The 24,070-nt window shown below is 38.8% G+C and overlaps 2 protein-coding genes across 2 annotated transcripts in view; both read left to right on the top strand.

Annotated features, from left to right (window-relative positions):
* The window catches only part of lcp2a (lymphocyte cytosolic protein 2a), a 39,926-nt gene extending 26,905 nt beyond the window's left edge, over positions 1-13,021 (top strand). The window contains exons 13-21 of the mRNA XM_060936258.1: positions 3,766-3,879; positions 4,772-4,796; positions 5,087-5,099; positions 5,229-5,322; positions 8,508-8,548; positions 8,644-8,711; positions 10,361-10,435; positions 10,549-10,698; positions 10,825-13,021. Coding sequence (XP_060792241.1) covers positions 3,766-3,879; positions 4,772-4,796; positions 5,087-5,099; positions 5,229-5,322; positions 8,508-8,548; positions 8,644-8,711; positions 10,361-10,435; positions 10,549-10,698; positions 10,825-10,950 — 706 coding nt within the window. The 3' untranslated portion in view covers positions 10,951-13,021. The remainder of the gene's footprint in view (positions 1-3,765; positions 3,880-4,771; positions 4,797-5,086; positions 5,100-5,228; positions 5,323-8,507; positions 8,549-8,643; positions 8,712-10,360; positions 10,436-10,548; positions 10,699-10,824) is intronic.
* Positions 13,022-19,859: 6,838 nt separating this feature from the next.
* foxi3a (forkhead box I3a) lies at positions 19,860-21,499 on the top strand. Its single transcript, XM_060935179.1, has 2 exons — positions 19,860-20,525; positions 20,645-21,499. The coding sequence occupies exons 1-2, from the start codon at positions 19,973-19,975 to the stop codon at positions 21,181-21,183; spliced, it is 1,092 nt and encodes a 363-aa protein (XP_060791162.1). The 5' UTR covers positions 19,860-19,972; the 3' UTR covers positions 21,184-21,499.
* The last annotated feature ends 2,571 nt before the right edge of the window (positions 21,500-24,070 follow it).

The raw sequence follows: 24,070 nt of genomic DNA, 5'->3' as shown, positions 1-24,070 counted from the left end.
AGATAGGTGGATCGGCTATGCTAACTTGCCCCTGAGCGTGAAAGTGTCTTAATGTGTATGTATCCATCATGCTTATGATAGTGTGTCATAAGCTAGTGGAGCAACATTTGCCATGCTTTCTGGATGGGACCAATGGCATACTCTCTCTCCTCTATCAATCACTGCAACACTAGCCATTGTGGGTGCCTGTGAGCTCAGATAACAGGGTGGATAGTGCTTTCCTCTGAGTGGATTACACTCGTATTGGTTGGCACGTGTCTTGGAGGAAGCACGTGTTAACCTTCACCCTGCTTGGTAGCTGTCATATGATGGAAAAGAGCTGGCTGGTGGGTGGGAATTAGTATGTGACCAAACCGAAGAGAAAATGGTCAAAAAGTGAAAGTCCGGTGGTGCCTTTGCCAAAAGAGAACGAGCCAGGGTACGTGGCTATGTGTTGTTATTCAACACATGTATGTTGTTTAAAATTTGTTGTAACGTCACAAATGCGTCTTATACCATTGCATATTACTTATCAATAGGCCAAAGCAGCTAATACCAGTAATGTACAACAACTGAAAGGCCAATACCTTGTTTCATATATTTAGTTAGGATAATATACATGATATATGTGTGGAGTGATAGATATAAGATGTCATCCGGCATGTTTTGAAAGTTTGTGAACCCTTTAGAGTTTTTGATATTTCTGCATAAATATGACCTAAACTTCTGGTAGCTACTGTATCTAACATGATCTAACAGGAGCTTAGACATGATGTTTTTTGGAGTGGGACCAATAGTGTGACGTGACCAGGACCATATGTTTAAGACATTATGCTGTTTAAACAGAATCTTTAATAGACGTGAGGGCAGACAATCTCGATAGCTTCCCTGCTTCATGTTTTGTTTTCATGCAATCCAGAACGACATACACTGATGTGACGTCACTCGCCCTAGCGGCAAAAACGGGCAAATGGCTCATGGCGCTTGTAGAAGCCGGGGCAAAAAACACAAAATCGGCTCTGAAATTCTTTATTTTCTACAAAGACGACCCTTTATTCAAGTTGAGTTTTGGATATTTTATTTCACAATACAGCAATAAAACAATAAATACACATATTACGTGGTGTAAAAAGTTGTGTCAGTGGGTCTTTAACATCGATGGTGCATTTGTTAAATCTTCACCAGTTGTTAGGAACCTTGGAATATTGCTTGACCCCTCACTCAACTCTGATCCCCACATTAAATCCCTCACCAAGACTGCTTTCTTCCCTCTCCGGAACACTGCCCGCCTTTGCCCCTTTCTTTCCACTAGTGATGCTCAAACTTTGGTCAACTCCTTCATTATGTCCCGTTTAGATTATTGTAACTCCCTTTTCATTGACCTCCCTACTAAATCCCTTCAAAGACTACAATACATTCAGAACTCTGCAGCGAGACTCATCACCCATACCAAACACTCTGCTCATATCACCCCCATTCTTTCTCAGCTTCATTGGCCTTGACCTTGCTCCTTCTTACATTTGTGATCTCCTGACCCCTTATACTAATCCCGCTCTTTCAGATCCTCTAGCCATAATCTCCTTGCTGTTCCTCACACTAGACTCTCTACCTTGGATGGCAGGTCCTTCAGTGCCATGGCCTCCAAGCTCTGGAATTCCCTTCCTCAACCCCTCCATGACTGCTCTTCTCTTCCTTTCTTCAAATCTCATCTCAAAACCTTTCTGCTTCATGAAAATTTCTCCACCAGTGCATAAACTCACCACTCTTTAGCAATTTTTTTTTTGTGTGTGTGTTGTTTTCTTTGACCTATGTAAAGTGACCTTGAGTTTGAGAAAGGCACTAGATAAATGTAACTTATTATTATTATTATTATTATTATTATTGGCGGCACGGTGGTGTAGTGGTTAGCGCTGTCGCCTCACAGCAAGAAGGTCCGGGTTCGAGCCCCGTGGCCGGCGAGGGCCTTTCTGTGCGGAGTTTGCATGTTCTCCCCGTGTCCGCGTGGGTTTCCTCCGGGTGCTCCGGTTTCCCCCACAGTCCAAAGACATGCAGGTTAGGCTAACTGGTGACTCTAAATTGACCGTAGGTGTGAATGTGAGTGTGAATGGTTGTCTGTGTCTATGTGTCAGCCCTGTGATGACCTGGCGACTTGTCCAGGGTGTACCCCGCCTTTCACCCATAGTCAGCTGGGATAGGCTCCAGCTTGACTGCGACCCTGTAGAAGGATAAAGCGGCTAGAGATAATGAGATGAGATGAGAGATTATTATTATTATTATTATTATTATAGGGTTCATCAGTTTCATTTCTATACAAGTTATATCGGGGTATATACCATACACCTGGGGAATATAACTGTCGATCTTGTAATAGAAAGCACTTTCCGTAGGATATGTGCAGTTCCCAACAATGTTATTTTCTGAATTTGGTTGATCTCACTATCTCCTGGTATTCTCCCAAGGTACTCACTCACTCCCTTTTTTATCACCCCAAGCGCTCTAATTACGACTGGGATCATTTTAGTCTTCATACCCCACATTCTAGACACTTCGATTTCTAGATCTTTGTATTTTGCTAACTTTTCAAATTCTTTCGTTGACACATTTCTGTCTGATGGAACGGTGATATCAATCAGGGTACATTGTTTGGTGCTATAGTCTTTGAAGGTGATATCAGGTCTGTTGTTGCTTAAGGCTCTGTCAGTCATGATTGGCAAGTCCCAAAGAATCGTGACCATGTTGTTTTGTATAATAATGCTATTATTATCCATCCATCCATCCATCCATTATCTATAGCTGCTTATCCTGTTCTACAGGGTCGCAGGCAAGCTGGAGCCTATCCCAGCTGACTATGGGTGAGAGGCGGGGTACACCCTGGACAAGTTGCCAGGTTATCGCAGGGTTGACACAGAGACAAACAACCATTCACACCTACGGTCAATTTAGAGCCACCAGTTCACCTAACCTGCATGTCTTTGGACTGTGGGGGAAACTGGAGCACCCGGAGGAAACCCACGCAGACACGGGGAGAACATGCAAACTCCACACAGAAAGACCCCTGTCGGCCACTGGGCTAGAACCCAGGACCTTCTTGCTATGAGGCGACAGCGCTAACCACTACACCACTATGCCGCCCCATTTATTATTATTAATGATAATAATAATAATTTTGTGTCAAACTTTACTCCTGATTTACTTGTTTGTCATTAAGCATTTGTGTTGGATATCATGTTTTCCCCATAACTATAGTGTCTAGCAAGTCCATTTCGTACTGGGATGTATTATGTAGGCTGTGTATTACTGAGCAGTAAAGATGGCGGTGTATTTACAACATTGCCAAGACTGACAGGATACAAGCTCAACTCATTAGTCCAGCAAATACCCGTGTTTTCAGTAATAGCAAAAGCAATTTAAAGAAATTGGTCATTGCACCATTTGTTATTAAATGTTTGTCACACTGATGCTACCAAAAGCGTGCACAGTGCTCACTTCGCACCTGTCTCGTCTTGTGTAACGTGTAAAAACTTGAACTCTTGAACACTTCAAACTGAACTGCAGTTTCTTGCATTTTTGCACTAACATGAAAACTTGCACACATGCGCAATGCCACTTTGCACCTCTCTTTGTCTTGTTATTTATGTTGTTTATTGTACTTAGATAGCTAGATGTCACTAAGATAGCTGTAGATTGAGTTATTCATATGTCTTGTTTTGTAATATTCTATGGGGAGTCTGTATACTTGCATATGGACATATTGACAATAAAGCTCTCTTGAATCTTGAAAAACAGACCTGGAATGGAAAAGCTTTTGGAGCCTCCACGAATGTCCAAACCTCCACTACCTGCAGGGGGAGGTGTGCGGAGAAGTGCCTCCTCTGTTACTCCTGGTCAAGCTTATAACAGGTGTGCTATTCTCACTTAAGTCAAGTTTGTTACTGATTTATTGGATTGTCTGATGGTGCAGTCTGGAAGCAACTGGACATACAGTATAGAGCCAAAAATACATGGACACCTGGACATGACCCCATATTACATTACATTAATGGCATTTAGCAGACGCTCTTATCCAGAGCGACGTACAACATACCCAGGGCAGCCTAGGGAGCAGTTGCCTTGCTCACGTGCACTTCAGCTATTCCTGCTGGTCCAGGGAATCAAACCAGCAACCTTTTGGTCCTAAAGCTGCTTCTCCAACCATTAGGCCATGGTTTCATATGTGGGCTTTCCACAAACTATTACCACCACGTTGGAAGCACAGAATTGTTTGGAATGTCTTTGTATTCTGTAGCATTGCAATTTTCCTTCACTCGAACTACAGGGCCCAAATCTGTTCCAGCATGACAATGCCCCTGTGCACAAAGCAAAGTCCATGAAGACATGCTGTGCCAAGGTTGGTGTAGAAGAATTCGAGTGGTCTGCACAGACCCCTGACGTCAACCCCACTGAACATCTTTGGGATGAAATGGAAAGTTTGCCATTCCTCTTCACCAGACATCAGTGTCTGACCTCACTAATGCTCATGTGGCTGAAGGAGCACATTCATACGGGATGTTCACTAAGCATATCTAGGTGTCATGGTCAGGTGTCCGCATACTTTTGCTATACGTTGTGGTCGCTTTAGCTTTGTAAACCATGCCTAGAGCTAAAGTGCACAATGTCAGTCTTCCAGGGTATTTCATCTATACAGGGTAAACTATAGAGGAATTGTATGGCAGTTTTTGTAAAGTATTCTAACACACAAGTTCAATCGATCCAATAGCTATTAAGATTATTTGTCTGATTTTTCTTTTAACAGACATTCACCTGATCCCAGAAGTGAGGTAATTCTTTTTTTTCCATTCAAAATCAACGCAACATTTTTGCACACAAATGTTTTGCTTTTATAAGCTCATAAAACCATTTTTTTTGCTATTAAATTCGACAAAGATTTTAAACCATCTACAGACTGTAGTTGTTTCTGACTTCATCCCTGGTTTAGTAAAATTTTCTTCATTTTTTCTGTCATGCGATAACTTGTTGCGCTATGCCTTATTCTTATGACATCTATGTATCATGATGTATATCAGTCTTTTATAATGACCTTTTCCTTGTTTTTGTCTCTTGTAAACAGTTCAGTGACGATGGTAAGCGTTTCTTTCATATTTCTTCATTGCATTGTTTTAGACACAGTGATTCTCTTTCACTGAAATATTGTACGTACAATTTGTAAATCCTGCATTCTAGCACACACTCTTTTCTGCTCATTCTCACAGGTGTCAGGTCCAGCTTCACCTTTCCTCACTCCAAGCACTCCAGGAATCCATCACCAAGACCACAACCACACGGACCTGGAGGTCCACCTGACAGGTAACTTTCTACTTTAGTACAAGAATCTTCATGCCAAAGCTAACACAAGTTCAACAAAATAATGTGAAAAGATGTGCTACTGAAAAAGTGATTCATTTTGCGTGAACTTTATATTAATCGAAGTACTAATTAAAGTTGAAGGGATGGGGGTGTTGTTCCTGAAACTTACACCAAACTTCATACTAAAATGTTTCTCCATCTGTGTTACAAAAAAAAAAAAACCAACCATAGTTGTGCCAACTGCAAGGCAAATTAGAAGTAACTGTATAAAAAATAATTGCATGTGACAATAATATGGTAACATAAATTGTACTTTTAGGCTTATTAACTTGACTAGAGAGACAACAGAGGCTCGTCATGCTACAATGTGAATGTTAACAGGATGTTGTTTCACAGGATGTGTTTCCACATGCAACATGTGGTTCTTTAATAAATAAATAAATAAATAAATAATCACTTGCAAATGATTATGCCCTGCGATAAGTGGAATAAATAGAGGGTATTACACAGTTGCGCAAATATATGAAGCTTATCTTCGAGTGGTGAATGTATTTCATGAGTGAGCAAAGCAAACAAGTGGAAATATTTTCAACACGAGAAAATAAATTTCATATCTTCATACCACCATGTAATGTTCTTTATACAACCCCAATTCCAAAAAAGTTGGGACAAAGTACAAATTGTAAATAAAAACGGAATGCAATAATTTACAAATCTCAAAAACTGATATTGTATTCGCAATAGAACATAGACAACATATCAAATGTCGAAAGTGAGACATTTTGAAATTTCATGCCAAATATTGGCTCATTTGAAATTTCATGACAGCAACACATCTCAAAAAAGTTGGGACAGGGGCAATAAGAGGCTGGAAAAGTTAAAGGTACAAAAAAGGAACAGCTGGAGGACCAAATTGCAACTCATTAGGTCAATTGGCAATAGGTCATTAACATGACTGGGTATAAAAAGAACATCTTGGAGTGGCAGCGGCTCTCAGAAGTAAAGATGGGAAGAGGATCACCAATCCCCCTAATTCTGCGCCGACAAATAGTGGAGCAATATCAGAAAGGAGTTTGACAGTGTAAAATTGCAAAGAGTTTGAACATATCATCATCTACAGTGCATAATATCAAAAGATTCAGAGAATCTGGAAGAATCTCTGTGCGTAAGGGTCAAGGCCGGAAAACCATACTGGGTGCCTGTGATCTTCGGGCCCTTAGATGGCACTGCATCACATACAGGCATGCTTCTGTATTGGAAATCACAAAATGGGCTCAGGAATATTTCCAGAGAACATTATCTGTGAACACAATTCACCGTGCCATCCGCCGTTGCCAGCTAAAACTCTATAGTTCAAAGAAGAAGCCGTATCTAAACATGATCCAGAAGCGCAGACATCTTCTCTGGGCCAAGGCTCATTTAAAATGGACTGTAGCAAAGTGGAAAACTGTTCTGTGGTCAGACGAATCAAAATTTGAAGTTCTTTATGGAAATCAGGGACGCCGTGTCATTCGGACGAAAGAGGAGAAGGACGACCCAAGTTGTTATCAGCGCTCAGTTCAGAAGCCTGCATCTCTGATGGTATGGGGTTGCATTAGTGCGTGTGGCATGGGCAGCTTACACATCTGGAAAGACACCATCAATGCTGAAAGGTATATCCAGGTTCTAGAGCAACATATGCTCCCATCCAGACGACGTCTCTTTCAGGGAAGACCTTGCATTTTCCAACATGACAATGCCAAACCACATACTCCATCAATTACAGCATCATGGCTGCATAGAAGAAGGGTCTGGGAACTGAACTGGCCAGCCTACAGTCCAGATCTTTCACCCATAGAAAACATTTGGCGCATCATAAAACGGAAGATACAACAAAAAAGACCTAAGACAGTTGAGCAACTAGAATCCTACATTAGACAAGAATGGGTTAACATTCCTATCCCTAAACTTGAGCAACTTGTCTCCTCAGTCCCCAGACATTTACAGACTGTTGTAAAGAGAAAAGGGGATGTCTCACAGTGGTAAACATGGCCTTGTCCCAACTTTTTTGAGATGTGTTGTTGTCATGAAATTTAAAATCACCTAATTTTTCTCTTTAAATGATACATTTTCTCAGTTTAAACATTTGATATGTCATCTATGTTCTATTGTGAATAAAATATGGAATTTTGAAATTTCCACATCATTGCATTCCGTTTTTATTTACAATTTGTACTTTGTCCCAACTTTTTTGGAATCAGGGTTGTATTACATGGACACATCCACAAAAAATACGCAAGTGAATCAAAAGAATTTTAATTTTGAACCGGTTCGCCATTTTGACAACACACATCCAGTCAGCAGGAAAACAGTGGGAGTGACATCATCGGAGTGAAATATCAATAATTATTATATATACAGGACACTTTTTCGATGGAATAAAAACGTGTTCTATTCCCATCAAGCAGGTTTCATTCATTTGCTTTGATAGCATGCAATATTGTTAGCATATTGCTTATCCTACATATATTGCATCACTCTACCCAATGGAGAATGAGCGTTGAATATGGTTTATGATACTGCATGGTTGTCAAGACAACATGATGTCACATGTTGTAGCTGATGTGAATATTTAATGAGAAAGTTTTCTGCTGCGCATGCGCAAAAGCATTTCTTTGTTTGTTGGGAAAGAGAAAGACGCATTGAACACCTGAAAGGCTGCCAAAACTTCATGAAATATTCTTCACGCATATTTACAAGAGAAAAACATACCAACGGACATCGAAAAACTGGAAAAGAAACACGACGGAGACGTAAAACTTCTGCTCTAGCGAGCGACTGTGACAATTTGCAAACAAACATGGCCACCAGGTTTGCTTCGTTAAATATGGAAGATTTTGAGAGAATTTGGAAAGAGGAAGACGCGTTGAACACCCAAAAGGAATGTGTATGTATAAAAATAATATTGGCTGGCTTTTTTTCGTGGTTATATTAGATGTACTCCATTCAGCTCCTCGTCTTTGACTCATTAAATATCATGCTAGCTGAATGGAATATAGCTTGTATATCTTATATACCACTCAACACCAGCCAAATCACACTATGTTTATTATCTTCCCATAACAGCACACCCTGCCTTGTGTTTATTCCTTACATATAAAAGCATGTAATATGAATTGAAAAACTATTACCTGTTTTTTTTACAGTATTAATCAGACTGGCCCTCTAGCTTCAAGACTACAGGATGGTATGTACCACCAAACTTGACAAAATCAAGATTTCTACAAAATATACCAATTAACTGAGGAATAATCTGACTGATTTTTAATACTTTTTTTACAGCAATGAGAGGGGGTAGAATTCCACCACAACCAATGAGGCCATCTGATCTCAATACAAGAGGAGAGCAGGTGGGTTATATGGAGTATGATGTAATATGGAGTCTTCAGCAGGTGGCGCCTTTTCACTAGAGTTCCAATATACATTCTCCGAGTCTTCAAATATTTAAGGTCCTTGCTAGTACATGTGGAAGTCAGCTATTATGATCAGTATGATGGCTGGAGTGTAAGTAAACAGCCTGAAAAATGTATTTCAACAGAACTAAAAAGTACACGCCACTTTTAACTGCAGCACCAATGACCACATGTGTTCTGTAAAGCTAAAGAATTGGGTTTGAATTTTTTTCTTTGTTAAGTTAACTAAAAGAAATCAGTAATAAATAAACACTCTACATATTATACTGAAGTATAAACTGTCAAAAACATCACCTGGACTTTTTCCAATCGTCACCTGTCCAGTTTGGGTGAGCCTGTGCCCACTGTTGCCGCTGATTCCTGTTCTTGGCCTCAAGGGTTGACGTTTTGTATATTCTGAGATGCTTTTCTGCTCCCCATGGTTGTAAAGAGTAATTATTTTAGTTATGGTTCCCTTCTTGTCAGCTCAAACTAGCTTGGTTATTAGCTCATCCAGCCAATAGGCGATGAACTTATGCCATCATGCGTTGTCCATCGTCCATCCGGTGTCGTCCGTCCGGTGTCGTCCACATTTCACAAAAATCACTTCTTCTCTCTCAATTCTTCATCAAATTTTATTCTTTTTGGCAGGAAGGTAGGTCTGCCTGGGGTCCATATGGCTTCTATCCAAACGTGCATAATTGCAATTAATAATGAAGATATGGACTAATTAAGCCCTAACGAGCAGTTTCCACATAAATCGCTTCTTCTCCCTCAATTCTTCACTGATTTTGATTCTTTCTGGCATGAAGGTAGGGGTACCTAGGGTGCATATAACTTCTAACCAGATTTGCTTAATTACAATTATTAATGAAGTTATGGGCTAATTAAGCTTTAATGAACGGTTCGACAAAAATCACTTCTTCTCGGTCAGTTCCTCACTGTTTTGGATTCCTTCTGGCAAATAGGTCAGTATTCCTAGGGTGGAGATATAGATATATATATATATATATATATATATATATATATATATATATATATATATATATAAAATTTGCGCAAGGTGGCCCACTTTAGATCATTCCTCCTGGACTAGACGGGGCCGGAGTGAACTACGCCGTCATTGACGGTCTCGTTAGTCTTAGTCGTGAACATCTACACATACTGTCTTATGCTGGGGTTTGAAATAAACTCTGTATACAGTTATTGGCAGCGTTATTATGAATACCTACTTTGTTTGTCCAACTTGTAGGTGTATAAATAGAAATTTTAGATGGTTGTTTTGTAAAAAAAAAAAGTCTGTTAAATCTTTCTCAGTATCAGTTTCTGAGCACAGCACTGGTGTTGGCTGTCGTTGGACTGTTTCTCAATTCTATGAAAATCCCAGGAATGCTGCTGTGCTTAATACTCTCATGCTGCACACACACACAAACACACACACACGAACACACACTACCATGTCAGCATCACTGCTGAGCTGAAAATGGGCCAAAACCCAAAACTAGTAAAGTAGTCCTATAGTCTTCCTACCCACTGATGGATTGCACGGGGGGGATGATGTTATAACCATGAATACCAATGAATGTATTTTGTCTGTCTTTCTGTAGGATATGGATCCTGCATGGTATGTGGGACAGGTGACACGTGGTCAGGCAGAAGGCAATCTGAGACGGGTAAACAGGGTGAGTCCTTTTCTATAACTCTGACCTGTTTTCTAGTATAATCCTATAATTATATCCAAATACTCTTGGAAACTCTTGACATTTCCTTCCACGTCACATCTACTCTGCATTAGGATGGAGCATTCTTAGTACGGGACAGCTCAAAGGGCTCCGTCACTCAGCCTTACACACTCATGGTACTTTACCAGAACAAAGTCTTCAACATCCAGATTCGCAAAGCGCAGGATGGCTTCCTGCTTGGGACTGGTCTTAAAGCTTCCGAGGTACGCCTGCACTTGCTTCTGTAAAGTTGGTCATTAAGTACCACCATTTTCTTTTCTTTTTTTTTCTGTTTACATGATATACATAGTTAAACATCAAATGGATTTACGTTTAAATTTCACTAACAGGTCTTTCCAAGTGTCAGTGGCATTATCAGTCAACACATGCAGATGCCACTGCTGCTGATTGATGCGAAAAACCGTGGAACAGGTCAACAAAACCAGTGTGCTCTGATTCACCCTGCTGGATTTTGACTCTCTAAAGGACAACGTAATAGAGTGGGCAGTTATATCACACCTGACATGAAAAACAGCACTATGAACTTCCCAGAAGGATCTTAAAGAGACGGCAGAATTTGTTTTACTTGTATGTTTTCTGGATGCAGTCACATCAATGTGCTGGATATGCATCTTGCTATTGATAAGTATACTGTGTGTATATATATATATATATACTAGTGCATCTCCAAAAATTGGAATATTGTGAAAAAGTTCAATATTTTCCATCAGTTATTTAAGAAAGTGAAAATGTTATATATTATAGTCTCATTACACATAAACTAAAATGTTTCAAGCATTTTTCTATTTTAATTTTAATCAGTATGGCATACAGTACAAAAACATAAAAAAAAACATCTCAAAATATTAGAATATTTCATTTCGAGTTTGAGTAAAACAGTATGAACACAGTGCATCTCTCGGTCTAGTTCAGTACACACAACCACAATCATGGGGAAGACTGCTGACTTGACTGTTGTCCAGAAGATGATCACTGATGCCCTCCACAAGGAGGGTAAGCCACAAAAGGTCATTGCTGAAAAGGGTGGCTGGAAAAGGTACACAAGCAACAGGGATGGCCGCAGTCTTGAGAGGATTGTCAAGAAAAGTTGATTCAAGAACTTGGGAGAGTTTCACAAGGAGTGGACTGAGGCTGGTGTCAGTGTATCAAGACCCATCACGAACAGACGTCTTCAAGAAAGGGCATACAACTTTCGCATTCCTAATATCAAGCTACTCCTGAGCCAGAGGCAATGTCAGAAGTGTCTTATCTGGGCTAAGGAGAGAAAGAAATGGACTGTTGCTCAGTGGTCCAAAGTCCTCTTTTCAGATGAAAGTACATTTTGCATTTAATTTGGAAATCACGGTTCTAGAGTCTGGAGGAAGAGTGGAGAGGCACAGAATCCAAGGTGTTTGAAGCCCAGTGTGAAGTTTCCACAGTCTGTGATGATTTGGGGTGCCATGTCATCTGCTGGTATTGGTCCACTGTATTTTATCAAGTCCAAAGTCAACACAGCCATCTACCAGGAGATTTTAGAGCACTTCATGCTTCCATCTGCTGATGAGCCTTTTGGAGATGCTGATTTCCTTTTCCAGCAGGACTTAGCACCTACCCACAGTGCCAAAACTACTACCAAATGGTTTGCTGACCATGATATTACTGTGTTTGATTGGCCAGCCAACTTGCCTGACCTGAACCCCATAGAGAATCTATGGGGTATTGTCAAGAGGAAGATGAGAAACACCCGACCCAAAAATACAGATACGCTGAAGGCCACTATCAAAGCAACCTGGGCTTCAATAACACCTCAGCAGTGCCACAGACTGATCACCTCCATGCCACACCGCATTGATACAGTAATTCATGGTAAAGGAGCCCCAACCAAGTATTGAGTGTATAAACGAATATACTTTTCAGAAGTTGGACATTTCTGTATTGTAAATCCTTTTTTTGATTGATCTTAGGGAATATTCTAATAATTTGAGATACTGGATTTCTGATTTTCATGAGCTATAAGCCATAATCATCAAAATTAAAACAAAAAAGGCTTTAAATATTTCACTTTACATGTAATGAATATAGAAGATATGAAAGTTTACCTTTTTGAATTAAATTATGAAAAAAAGGAACTTTTTCATGGTATTCAAATTTTTTGAGATGCACTAGTATATATAAAAAATATAGTGTCATGGGGACGTGTGTGTGTGTGCTACTCTTTACAGCCTGACAAAAGATATATATATATATATATATATAATACACACACATATATATATATATATATATATATATATATATATATATATATATATATATATATATATGAGAGAGAGAGTGAACTGGAGGCTGGATGACCACCAGTACAAAAAAACATGGATTGAACTAAATCGATCAAGATTTTAAAACTTTTTCCTGATTAATATTCTGAAATATTTATGTATTTGCATATATGTTCATTTTTCTGTCATGCAAAGAGAAGTGCTTGGATGTTTTAGATTTTTAAAAATTTTTTTTTGCTTGAATAAAATTCTCTGCAGCTCAAATCTACCATGGTGTACATATTTCATATGCACGTTTGCAGCCTATTTAGGAATAAAGCGTAGTCTGTTTCCATGAAAGACATTTCTGGCAAGCAAAAGAGTTCGGTTTCTTTCAATTAACATCTTGACAGTTAAAAAAATGACCTGCAGACACAAACAATCAATCTGTCATCAGGGATACAGTTACGAATGATTTTTTAAACATGTCAGCCTAATACAATGACAATGGAATAATATGTGTACAGTATCTAGGATTGAACAGTTGCTGTGAGCTATGTAACTATCCCATTGGCCTTGTATTAGCTTGTAATCAATTGGCTACAGATGATATGACACGATGGTGTTCGTTTTGACTACGGCTGAGATTCAACTCGGGATATATTATGCAATTATTTTAAAAAAATAAATACATAAAAAATGAAAGTATCCTGAATTAGTCTACTTTATATATATAATCATACAAACTACATCTGGGACATTGAGCAACATATTTTCCAATATCCTCACTCATGAGGAAACTGAAGAATTGTTTTTATAAATTTGGGTACTTTTTGTTTGTGAATGTGTCTATATAATAAAAAGAAAATCACATGTTGGCTTGAAGATATGAAGTTTATCTTCTCATCTTGAAAAACTCGTATTTTTCAGACGAAATACATAATGGATCTGAGTGACATATTTAAATAATATTGGCTGGCTTTGAGTGGTATATCAGATATATTCCATTCAGCGAGCATGATATTGAATGAGTCAAAGACAAGCCTTGACAACCATGCAATATTGTAAACCATATTCAACGCTCATTCTCCATTGGGTAGAGTGACGTAATACACGTAGGATAAGTTATATGCTAACAATATTGCATGCTATCAAACCAAATGAATGAAACCTGCTAGAAAGGAATAGAACACATGTTTTTATTCCATCAAAAAAGTGTCCTGTGTGTATAATAATTCCCGATATTTCACTCCAGTGACGTCACTCCCAGTGATTTCCTGCTGACTGGACGTGCATTGTCAAAATGGTGAACTGGTTCAAAATTAAAATTCTTTTGATATACTTGTATTATTTTTTGTGGATGTGTCTATATAATATAAAGAATATTACACGGTGGCACAAAGATATGAAGTTTATCTTCTCGTGTTGAAAAACATATCACTCGTTCACTATGCTCAATATATTAACCACACGAAGATAAACTTCATATCGTCTTGCCACCTTGTAATATCCTCTATATATATTAAATCGTTTCAACTGTTTCAAAAAAAGTTGGGACATTGTGTAAAAAGTTAATAAAAACAGAATGTGATCATTTGCAAATTATGGAAACCCTATATTTCATTGTAAATAGTACAAAGGCAACATAACAAATATTGAAACTGAGAAATATTATTGTTTTTTGAAAAATATATATGCCCATTTTGAATTTGACGAGAGTAACACAATTTAAAAAAGTTGGGATGGGGCATGTGGTAACACTGTGTTGCATCACCTCTATTTTTAACAACAATGAAAATGTTTGGGAACTGAGGAGACTAATTGTTGTAGTTTTGAAAGAGAAATGTTGTCCCATTCTTGCCTGATATAGGATTTCAGCTGCTCAACAGTTTGGGGTCTCCTTTATCATATTTTGCACTTCATAATGCACTAAATGTTTTCAGTGGGAGACAGGTCTGGACTGCAGGCAGGCCAGTTTAGCACCCAGACTCTTTTACTATGGAGTTATGCATTTATAATACATACAGAATGTGGTTTGGTATTGTCTTGCTGAAAGAAGGAAGACCTTCCCTGAAAAAGATTTTGTCTGGATGGCAGCATATTGCTCTGAAGCATGTATATATCATTTAGCATTAATGATGCCTTCCCAGAAGTACAAGCTACCCATGTCATGTGCACTAATGCACCCTTATACCATCACAGATGCTGGCTTTTGAACTGTGCACTGATAACAAGCTGGATGGTCCCTCTCCTCTTTAGCCTGGAGAACATGGTGTCCATGATTTCTAAAAAGAATTTCTACTTTTGATTCATCAGACCTTGGGACAATTTTCCACTTCACCTCAGTCCATCATAAAAGAGCTCAGGCCCAGAGAAGGTGGTGGTGTTTCTGCATATTTTTTTATATCTGGTTTTAACTTGCATTAGCGGATGCAGCAATGAACTGTTTTCACAGACGCTGGTTTTCCAAAGTGTTCCTGAGCCCATACAGTGATTTCCACTACAGACACGTGTCTGCTTTTAATGCCGTGTTGCCTGAGGGCCTGAAGATCACAGGCATCCAATGTCAGTTTTCAACCTTGTCTCTTGCATACAGAGATTTCTCCAGATTCTCTGAATCTTTTAATGATATTATGTATGAGAGATGATGTGATCCCCAAATTCTTTGAAATTTTACATTGAGGAACGTTGTTCTTAAATTGTTGCACTGTTTGCCCATGCAGTCTTTCACAGAGCCGTGAACCCCTCCCCATCTTTACTTAAGATACTTAAAAAATACTTAAGTTATTTAAGAAAGTGAAAATGTTATATATTATAGTATCATTACACATAAACTAAAATGTTTCAAGCATTTTTCTATTTTAATTTTAATCAGTATGGCATACAGTACAAAAACATAAAAAAAACCCATCTCAAAATATTAGAATATTTCATTTCGAGTTTGAGTAAAACAGTATGAACACAGTGTATCTCTCGGTCTAGTTCAGTACACACAACCACAATCATGGGGAAGACTGCTGACTTGACTGTTGTCCAGAAGATGATCACTGATGCCCTCCACAAGGAGGGTAAGCCACAAAAGGTCATTGCTGAAAAGGGTGGCTGGAAAAGGTACACAAGCAACAGGGATGGCCGCAGTCTTGAGAGGATTGTCAAGAAAAGTTGATTCAAGAACTTGGGAGAGTTTCACAAGGAGTGGACTGAGGCTGGTGTCAGTGTATCAAGACCCATCACGAACAGACGTCTTCAAGAAAGGGCATACAACTTTCGCATTCCTAATATCAAGCTACTCCTGAGCCAGAGGCAATGTCAGACGTGTCTTATCTGGGCTAAGGAGAGAAAGAAATGGACTGTTGCTCAGTGGTCCAAAGTCCTCTTTTCAGATGAAAGTACATTTTGCATTTAATTTGGAAATCACGGTTCTAGAGTCTGGAGGAAGAGTGGAGAGGCACAGAATCCAAGGTGTTTGAAGCCCAGTGTGAAGTTTCCACAGTCTGTGATGATTTGGGGTGCCATGTCATCTGCTGGTATTGGTCCACTGTATTTTATCAAGTCCAAAGTCAACACAGCCATCTACCAGGAGATTTTAGAGCACTTCATGCTTCCATCTGCTGATGAGCCTTTTGGAGATGCTGATTTCCTTTTCCAGCAGGACTTAGCACCTACCCACAGTGCCAAAACTACTACCAAATGGTTTGCTGACCATGATATTACTGTGTTTGATTGGCCAGCCAACTTGCCTGACCTGAACCCCATAGAGAATCTATGGGGTATTGTCAAGAGGAAGATGAGAAACACCCGACCCAAAAATACAGATACGCTGAAGGCCACTATCAAAGCAACCTGGGCTTCAATAACACCTCAGCAGTGCCACAGACTGATCACCTCCATGCCACACCGCATTGATACAGTAATTCATGGTAAAGGAGCCCCAACCAAGTATTGAGTGTATAAACGAATATACTTTTCAGAAGTTGGACATTTCTGTATTGTACATCCTTTTTTTGATTGATCTTAGGGAATATTCTAATAATTTGAGATACTGGATTTCTGATTTTCATGAGCTATAAGCCATAATCATCAAAATTAAAACAAAAAAGGCTTTAAATATTTCACTTTACATGTAATGAATATAGAAGATATGAAAGTTTACCTTTTTGAATTAAATTATGAAAAAAAGGAACTTTTTCATGGTATTCAAATTTTTTGAGATGCACTAGTATATATAAAAAATATAGTGTCATGGGGACGTGTGTGTGTGTGCTACTCTTTACAGCCTGACAAAAGATTATATATATATATATATATATATATATAGAGAGAGAGAGAGAGAGAGAGAGAGAGAGAGAGAGAGAGAGAGAACTGGAGGCTGGATGACCACCAGTACAAAAAAACATGGATTGAACTAAATCGATCAAGATTTTAAAACTTTTTCCTGATTAATATTCTGAAATATTTATGTATTTGCATATATGTTCATTTTTCTGTCATGCAAAGAGAAGTGCTTGGATGTTTTAGATTTTTTTTTTTTTTTTGCTTGAATAAAATTCTCTGCAGCTCAAATCTACCATGGTGTACATATTTCATATGCACGTTTGCAGCCTATTTAGGAATAAAGCGTAGTCTGTTTCCATGAAAGACATTTCTGGCAAGCAAAAGAGTTCGGTTTCTTTCAATTAACATCTTGACAGTTAAAAAAATGACCTGCAGACACAAACAATCAATCTGTCATCAGGGATACAGTTACGAATGATTTTTTAAACATGTCAGCCTAATACAATGACAATGGAATAATATGTGTACAGTATCTAGGATTGAACAGTTGCTGTGAGCTATGTAACTATCCCATTGGCCTTGTATTAGCTTGTAATCAATTGGCTACAGATGATATGACACGATGGTGTTCGTTTTGACTACGGCTGAGATTCAACTCGGGATATATTATGCAATTATTTAAAAAAAATAAATACATAAAAAATGAAAGTATCCTGAATTAGTCTATTTTATATATATAATCATACAAACTACATCTGGGACTTTTATATATATAATCATACAAACTACATCTGGAAGGTGGCGGTGTTTCTGCATATTTTTTTATATCTGGTTTTAACTTGCATTAGCGGATGCAGCAGTGAACTGTTTTCACAGACGCTGGTTTTCCAAAGTGTTCCTGAGCCCATAAAGTGATTTCCACTACAGACACGTGCCTGCTTTTAATGCCGTGTTGCCTGAGGGCCTGAAGATCACAGGCATCCAATGTCAGTTTTCAGCCTTGTCTCTTGCATACAGAGATTTCTCCAGATTCTCTGAATCTTTTAATGATATTATGTATGAGAGATGATGTGATCCCCAAATTCTTTGAAATTTTACATTGAGGAACGTTGTTCTTAAATTGTTGCACTGTTTGCCCATGCAGTCTTTCACAGAGCCGTGAACCCCTCCCCATCTTTACTTCTGAGAGACTCCGCCTCTCTGGGATGCTCTTTTTACTGTATACCCAATCATGTTACTTACCTGTTGCCAATTAACCAAATATTTTTTTTTTAGCATGACACAACTTTTCCAGTATTTTGTTGCCCCTGTCCCAACTTTTTTTGAAACATGCTGCTGGCACTGAGTTCAAGCAATACAATTTCTCAATATTTGATATGTTGTATTTATTTACAGTTTACACAGCATTGCAATGCTCTCTCTCTCTCTCTCTCTCTCTCTCTCTCTCCTATGTGTGTGTGTGTGTGTGTGTGTGTGGGTGTGTGAACTTTTGACTGGTACTACTATTTCTTGTGACTGGTACTAACGTTGTGTGAACTAAAGAAAGAAAGAAAGAAAAGCACCACTACTCTTGACACCAATGTAATCCATGTTTATAATGAAAATGCCACGTTTCATTACCAAATACAAGGGGGGGAAATCACCTTCTAGGTTACACACATTATATTTAATTACAAATGCTTTTTTTAGTGGAGATAAGGTACCAGTCAAAAGCTTGGGCACACCTACCAATTCAATGATTTTCTTTATTTATTTGTTTCATTAAAAGTCATTTAATGTCTTAAAGTAATGATGGATGTTGTTTCCCTTTATTTAGTTGAGCTGTTCTTGACATAATATGGATTACTACAGTTGTGGATTAGGGCTATTTACTGTATGTTTATTATTTACTATTTACTGTTTGATCTCAAATGCATTAAGAAGGCAAGAAATTGCACTAATTAACTTTTGACGAGGCAGACCTGTTAAGTGAAAACATCCCAGGTGACGACCTCATGAAGCTGGTTAAGAAAATGCCAATAGTGTGCAAAGTGTCATCAAGGTAAACACTGGCTACTTTGTAGAATCTAAAATATGCAAAAATAATAATAATAATAATAATAATAATTTAGCACTTTTTTGTTTATGTTCCATATATTTAATAGTTTTGATGTCTTCAGTATTGTTCTACAATGTAGAAAATAGTTAATATACAGAAAAACCTATGAATGAGTAGTCGTCAAAATAATCTTTTGACAGGTACTGTGCACTTTGTGTTATGTATGTATGTATGTATGTATGTATGTATGTATGTATGTATGTATAATTTTCTTTTTTTACTTCAGTCATTAGCCGCATTCATTGGCTGCATTAATAATTAAGTCAATCTTTACAATAATTGTCATATCCGACAATTATTTCAGTTACATTTAAGTTGTTCACTTTTAAATCCCAATGAAATAAACTTGCAGAGGCATATCAAGCCTAATCAAGTCAAAGAAACATGAAGAAAGACAATTTACCTGGTTAATAATAAGCAGTGGTGAATGTAGTAAATCTAATAACCATAGTCTATATTTATGTTAAAAGAAATAAAATATTTTTTACCAAATGTGAGACCTGAAAAAAATTGATGTAAATGTGTTTCGGGGAGGCACTGGCTATTCATTTTTGCATCTAGGTATCTGTTAATAAGGTTCAGTAAAGCAGCATATCACCCAAATATTTAGGTGTTTTTCCACCCTGCCTCTAATTTCATCAGAAACAAATTAGGTGTGAGGTGTTCATGGAATGGCCAATCAGATTAGAGGGGGTGTAGCCAGAGAGATATAAATACTCCAGGTGACACAGGTAGTAGGCTATGGTGCACCTGACCAACCCGCCTGAGCTGGACATACAGTGGGACAAAGAAGACTGAATTTCTCATACACAGTGTTTCCATCTCCAGCTGGAAAACCAGAAGGTGACAGACAGAACTAGGGTGAGCATGACATCATTTATGCCACAAGCCCTGTCACCCCAATTCCACACAATGGGCCAGGAATCCCAAGAGTGCAGCCTATACAACGACAACTTCTACTGCCCTCCGCCTTTGCCGAGCCCACAGCAGACCTTGCCATCTGCCAGTGACCTGGTGGACTATGCCCCCCCGTCCCCCAACCCTTATTTGTGGTTCACTAGCCCTGGACTGAATGCTGCGCCCAACTTTGGAGGAGGGCCCCAGCCCTACGGCATGCAGAGACCCTATCTTGGTGCAGGAGGAATGGGGGGTACAGAAGGGAGTTTCAGCTGGTTTCCTTTGCCTTCTCAAGAAGACCTGATGAAACTTGTTAGACCACCATATTCTTACTCAGCTCTGATTGCCATGGCAATAAACGGCGCCCCAAATCGCAGGCTGACGCTCAGCCAAATCTATCAGTATGTAGCGGATAACTTCCCTTTCTACAACAAAAGCAAGGCTGGCTGGCAGAACTCCATTCGTCACAATCTTTCACTCAACGATTGCTTCATGAAGGTGCCAAGGGATGATGATGACCCAGGTAAGACTTTCTTCTTTCTTTCCTTTAGTTTTATTTGATTTTAACCAACGTATTGTCGCAAAGTGTTGCAAATGAAGTAATGTTTATGGTCATAATGTAATTGTAATATTTGTGTGCAGGAAAGGGCAATTACTGGACTCTTGATCCAAACTGTGAGAAAATGTTTGATAATGGCAACTTCCGTCGCAAGAGAAAGAGAAAATCAGATTCCCTGGCTGAAGAAGAGGGAAAAGGCTACATAGAAACAGATTCCACTGCGTCCAGCCCAAAAGACCAGACTAACACCAGTCATGAATCCGAGAGAGGACCCTCTCCAGTTTCAGCAGGCGCACGTGCCCCCTGCCTTAATGGCTTCTTGTCTCAGATGAATGAAATGGTCTCGGGTTCAAGTGCAGTGCTCCCCCCTATGCCACTGGGTGTGTCTTTGGACACTCAAAGAGTCTCTTCAGCTGGGGGTTTCGGCTCATACTCACCAAGTTCTTCAGTACCACAATGGGAGGCACAGGTTTCTCCTCCTCCTCAAACAAGCATCTCTTCCTCACCTTCTCACTACACAGGCAGCTACAGTGACTCAATCCTGAGTCAGTTCAGTAGCAATCTCTACCCAGGCCTGGACTCTGCTGGCATGGTGTATCCACGGGAAGGCCCTGACGTATAAACAAGGAATCGAAGTGTGTTTTCCACCTGGCACTTGACAAAACAGTTGGTTAAAACAGTTACCTAAATTTCCACAGTGTTGGCTGAGTCAGCATATCCAGCAAACTCGAATGGACCTATCCCCCCTTACCCCTATTCACCTCGCTGTGTTAATGCTCACACACTTGGCTCTCATCCCCAACTACTGATAGCATCTCATTTCAGATTATGGCTAAGTATTTTTGATGTGCTTATGATTTTTTTTTCTTGTAAAATACTTCGTGTATGAACCATTTTGTTGTAGTATATTCACTGCGCTGACTGTAATGTACTTGTGGGTGGGTTTTATATATATATATATATATATATATACATATATATATATATATATATATATATACATATATATATATATATATATATATATATATATACATATATATATATATGATACTGTGATATATTCGTGTGTGTATGTATATATGTATCTGTTCAGAAATAAACTGAAATGAAAGACACTTTTTTTGTATGTCTACTTTGTATTAAAAAATCATGAAGTGTAATTATAAAACTTTAATCGACACTATTCTTTTTTTTCACATTATTCTGGGATATAAATAATTTCAGTGATGCGAAATACAGTAAAAACAATATACACTGATAAAAATGAAAATTAATTAAGCATTTATTACAGTGCCGTTGACAGACAGAAGGTATATTTGTTATTTTTGTTAATGGTCCATATGACGGGTGTGGGGGGGTGTGAAGGGGATAGCCAAAGGATCCGTTGAACAGTAAACTTGAAAGGAAAGGGGGGGGGGGGGAAAGACTGGTTTGACAGCAGGGGAAAAAAGATAAATTATGCGAAGCTTGTTCCTTGGATATTAAGGTACAGTCTCCCTAATTACAACAAATTTTGAGGTAAAAATAAAAAAATTAAAATCACTCAAAAAAGGCAATATGAAATATTCCCTAATAAAATGTCCTAATCCACTGAGTGATATGTGTAGAAGTAAAAAGATTTCATTATACTGCATAACCATAACTGCCTAAAAGTGGGTTTGAAATGATGTAGTTCAGCTCAGATGATAAAATAAAGTTGCTTTAATTAATTTGATAAGATCCAGGAAGCGTTTTATTTCACCAGTAATAATAGGAGGTGATTTAACATTCACCTAAACCAAATAGGATTTGAAAGAAACATTTCTGATGCTTGTTATGCCCAATGATTTTAAAAAAAAAAAAAAACATTGGTGAAAAGTTCACACAGACAAAATCTTATTGGAAATGTTGATATCATCAATTGGCAACTTTCCACAGCATTGGATTGAGCATTCACACTCTCTCCCTCTGGCGAGGCAGGCCACAGCAGCCACAACAGCCACAGATACACACAACGTTCCTTGATAAAAATAGGGATATAAAAATAATGTATGCTCTGCAACTATGCACACCAAATCCGTCTGTATATTTCATTTTAAAGACACAAAACTTCACAGCTTTTTATAACACTAATTTAAGTGTGCTATACTTTCAGCGTAAGTATGTTAGTGGTTCAACTTGTAACCTCTTCTAACCCGGAAACTATCAGTTGTCAACATAGATTCAACACAGGTCCTTTAACAGTTCCCACAAAGGTTCAGCTTAAATACAAATAATGTAAAATGTACACTAAAATGTACCCCGTGTCCGCGTGGGTTTCCTCCGGGTGCTCCGGTTTCCCCCACAGTCCAAAGACATGCAGGCTAGGCTAATTGGTGGCTCTAAATTGACCATAGGTGTGAATGTGAGTGCAAACGGTTATTTGTCTCTCTGTGTCAGCCCTGTGATGACCTGGCGACTTGCCCAGGGTCAGCTGGGATAGGCTCCAGCTTGCCTGCGACCCTGCACAGGATCAGGGGCGCAGATACGTTTTTTGAACTGGGGGGGACAAAGCTGCCAGCAAACCAACCCCAACCCCACCCCCAACATGTGTTGTGCGAGGAATATACTCTGATGCCCTCAGGGCGGCGACATTACTCAGCTAAGACAAAAAAACCATCACTCCTTCATCCCTGCAACCGTTAGCTTAGGCCTACTAATAAATAAAGAGTAGGAATAGAGCACACCTGTGATGTCTGGTGCTCTCACGTGCTATTTACCACTGACACGACAGGATGTCATGTGGGTTGAATGTGTGTGTGTGTGTGTGTGTGTGTGTTCTGGATGACTGCTGACTGTTTTGTCTACCCTTTGTATTTATCTATAGCAGGGGTCACCAAACTTTTTTCTCTGGGGGCCACATTGTCGTTCCTGACTGTGATGGGGGGCCGGGGTTGGGTCAGCTATATCACATAGAATTGTATGACCCAGACAAATATGACCACCAGCAGGCCTCATTGTGTAGTAGAGATTACTAGCCTGGCACAGCCATCCCCGCTACTATATCCACACTACTATATCAACACTTGATTCCTGGCACATATTTGTTTATCTTTACTAGTGCTTTGCAAAAGTAGTAATCGAGTCTTCACACTTTGTTTTAATTTGAAATACCACTGATATTCCATTTATTTATTTTCTAATAAAAATAATATCAAAGCTGTCAAGGTAAGAAACATCTGCCTAGTTGAGGTGATTGACACTGGCAAAGGTGAGTGGAAAATTATAAATTGTAGGTAGGCCTGTTGATATTATTAATAATATAAATAATAATTGTATGCAGCACTTAATAAAGGTCAAATAAATAGGCCTATAAAATAAATACATTTTAAAAAACAGTGAAATTTATAATAATATGAGCAATAGATCAATAGATCACAGCAGTTGTGCTGTGTCCTGCACGTCATTGCTCTCATCCATGGCCAAAGCAAAAAACTCGAATTCTGACGCTCTCTCATTCAGCTGGTCATACACGTTGTCCCCCAAAT

The sequence above is a fragment of the Neoarius graeffei genome, chromosome 12 (genome assembly GCF_027579695.1).
Source record: "Neoarius graeffei isolate fNeoGra1 chromosome 12, fNeoGra1.pri, whole genome shotgun sequence".
Lineage (NCBI taxonomy): Eukaryota > Metazoa > Chordata > Actinopteri > Siluriformes > Ariidae > Neoarius > Neoarius graeffei.
Note: the sequence above shows the minus strand (reverse complement) of the source record. Positions and strands in the feature narration are given on the sequence as shown.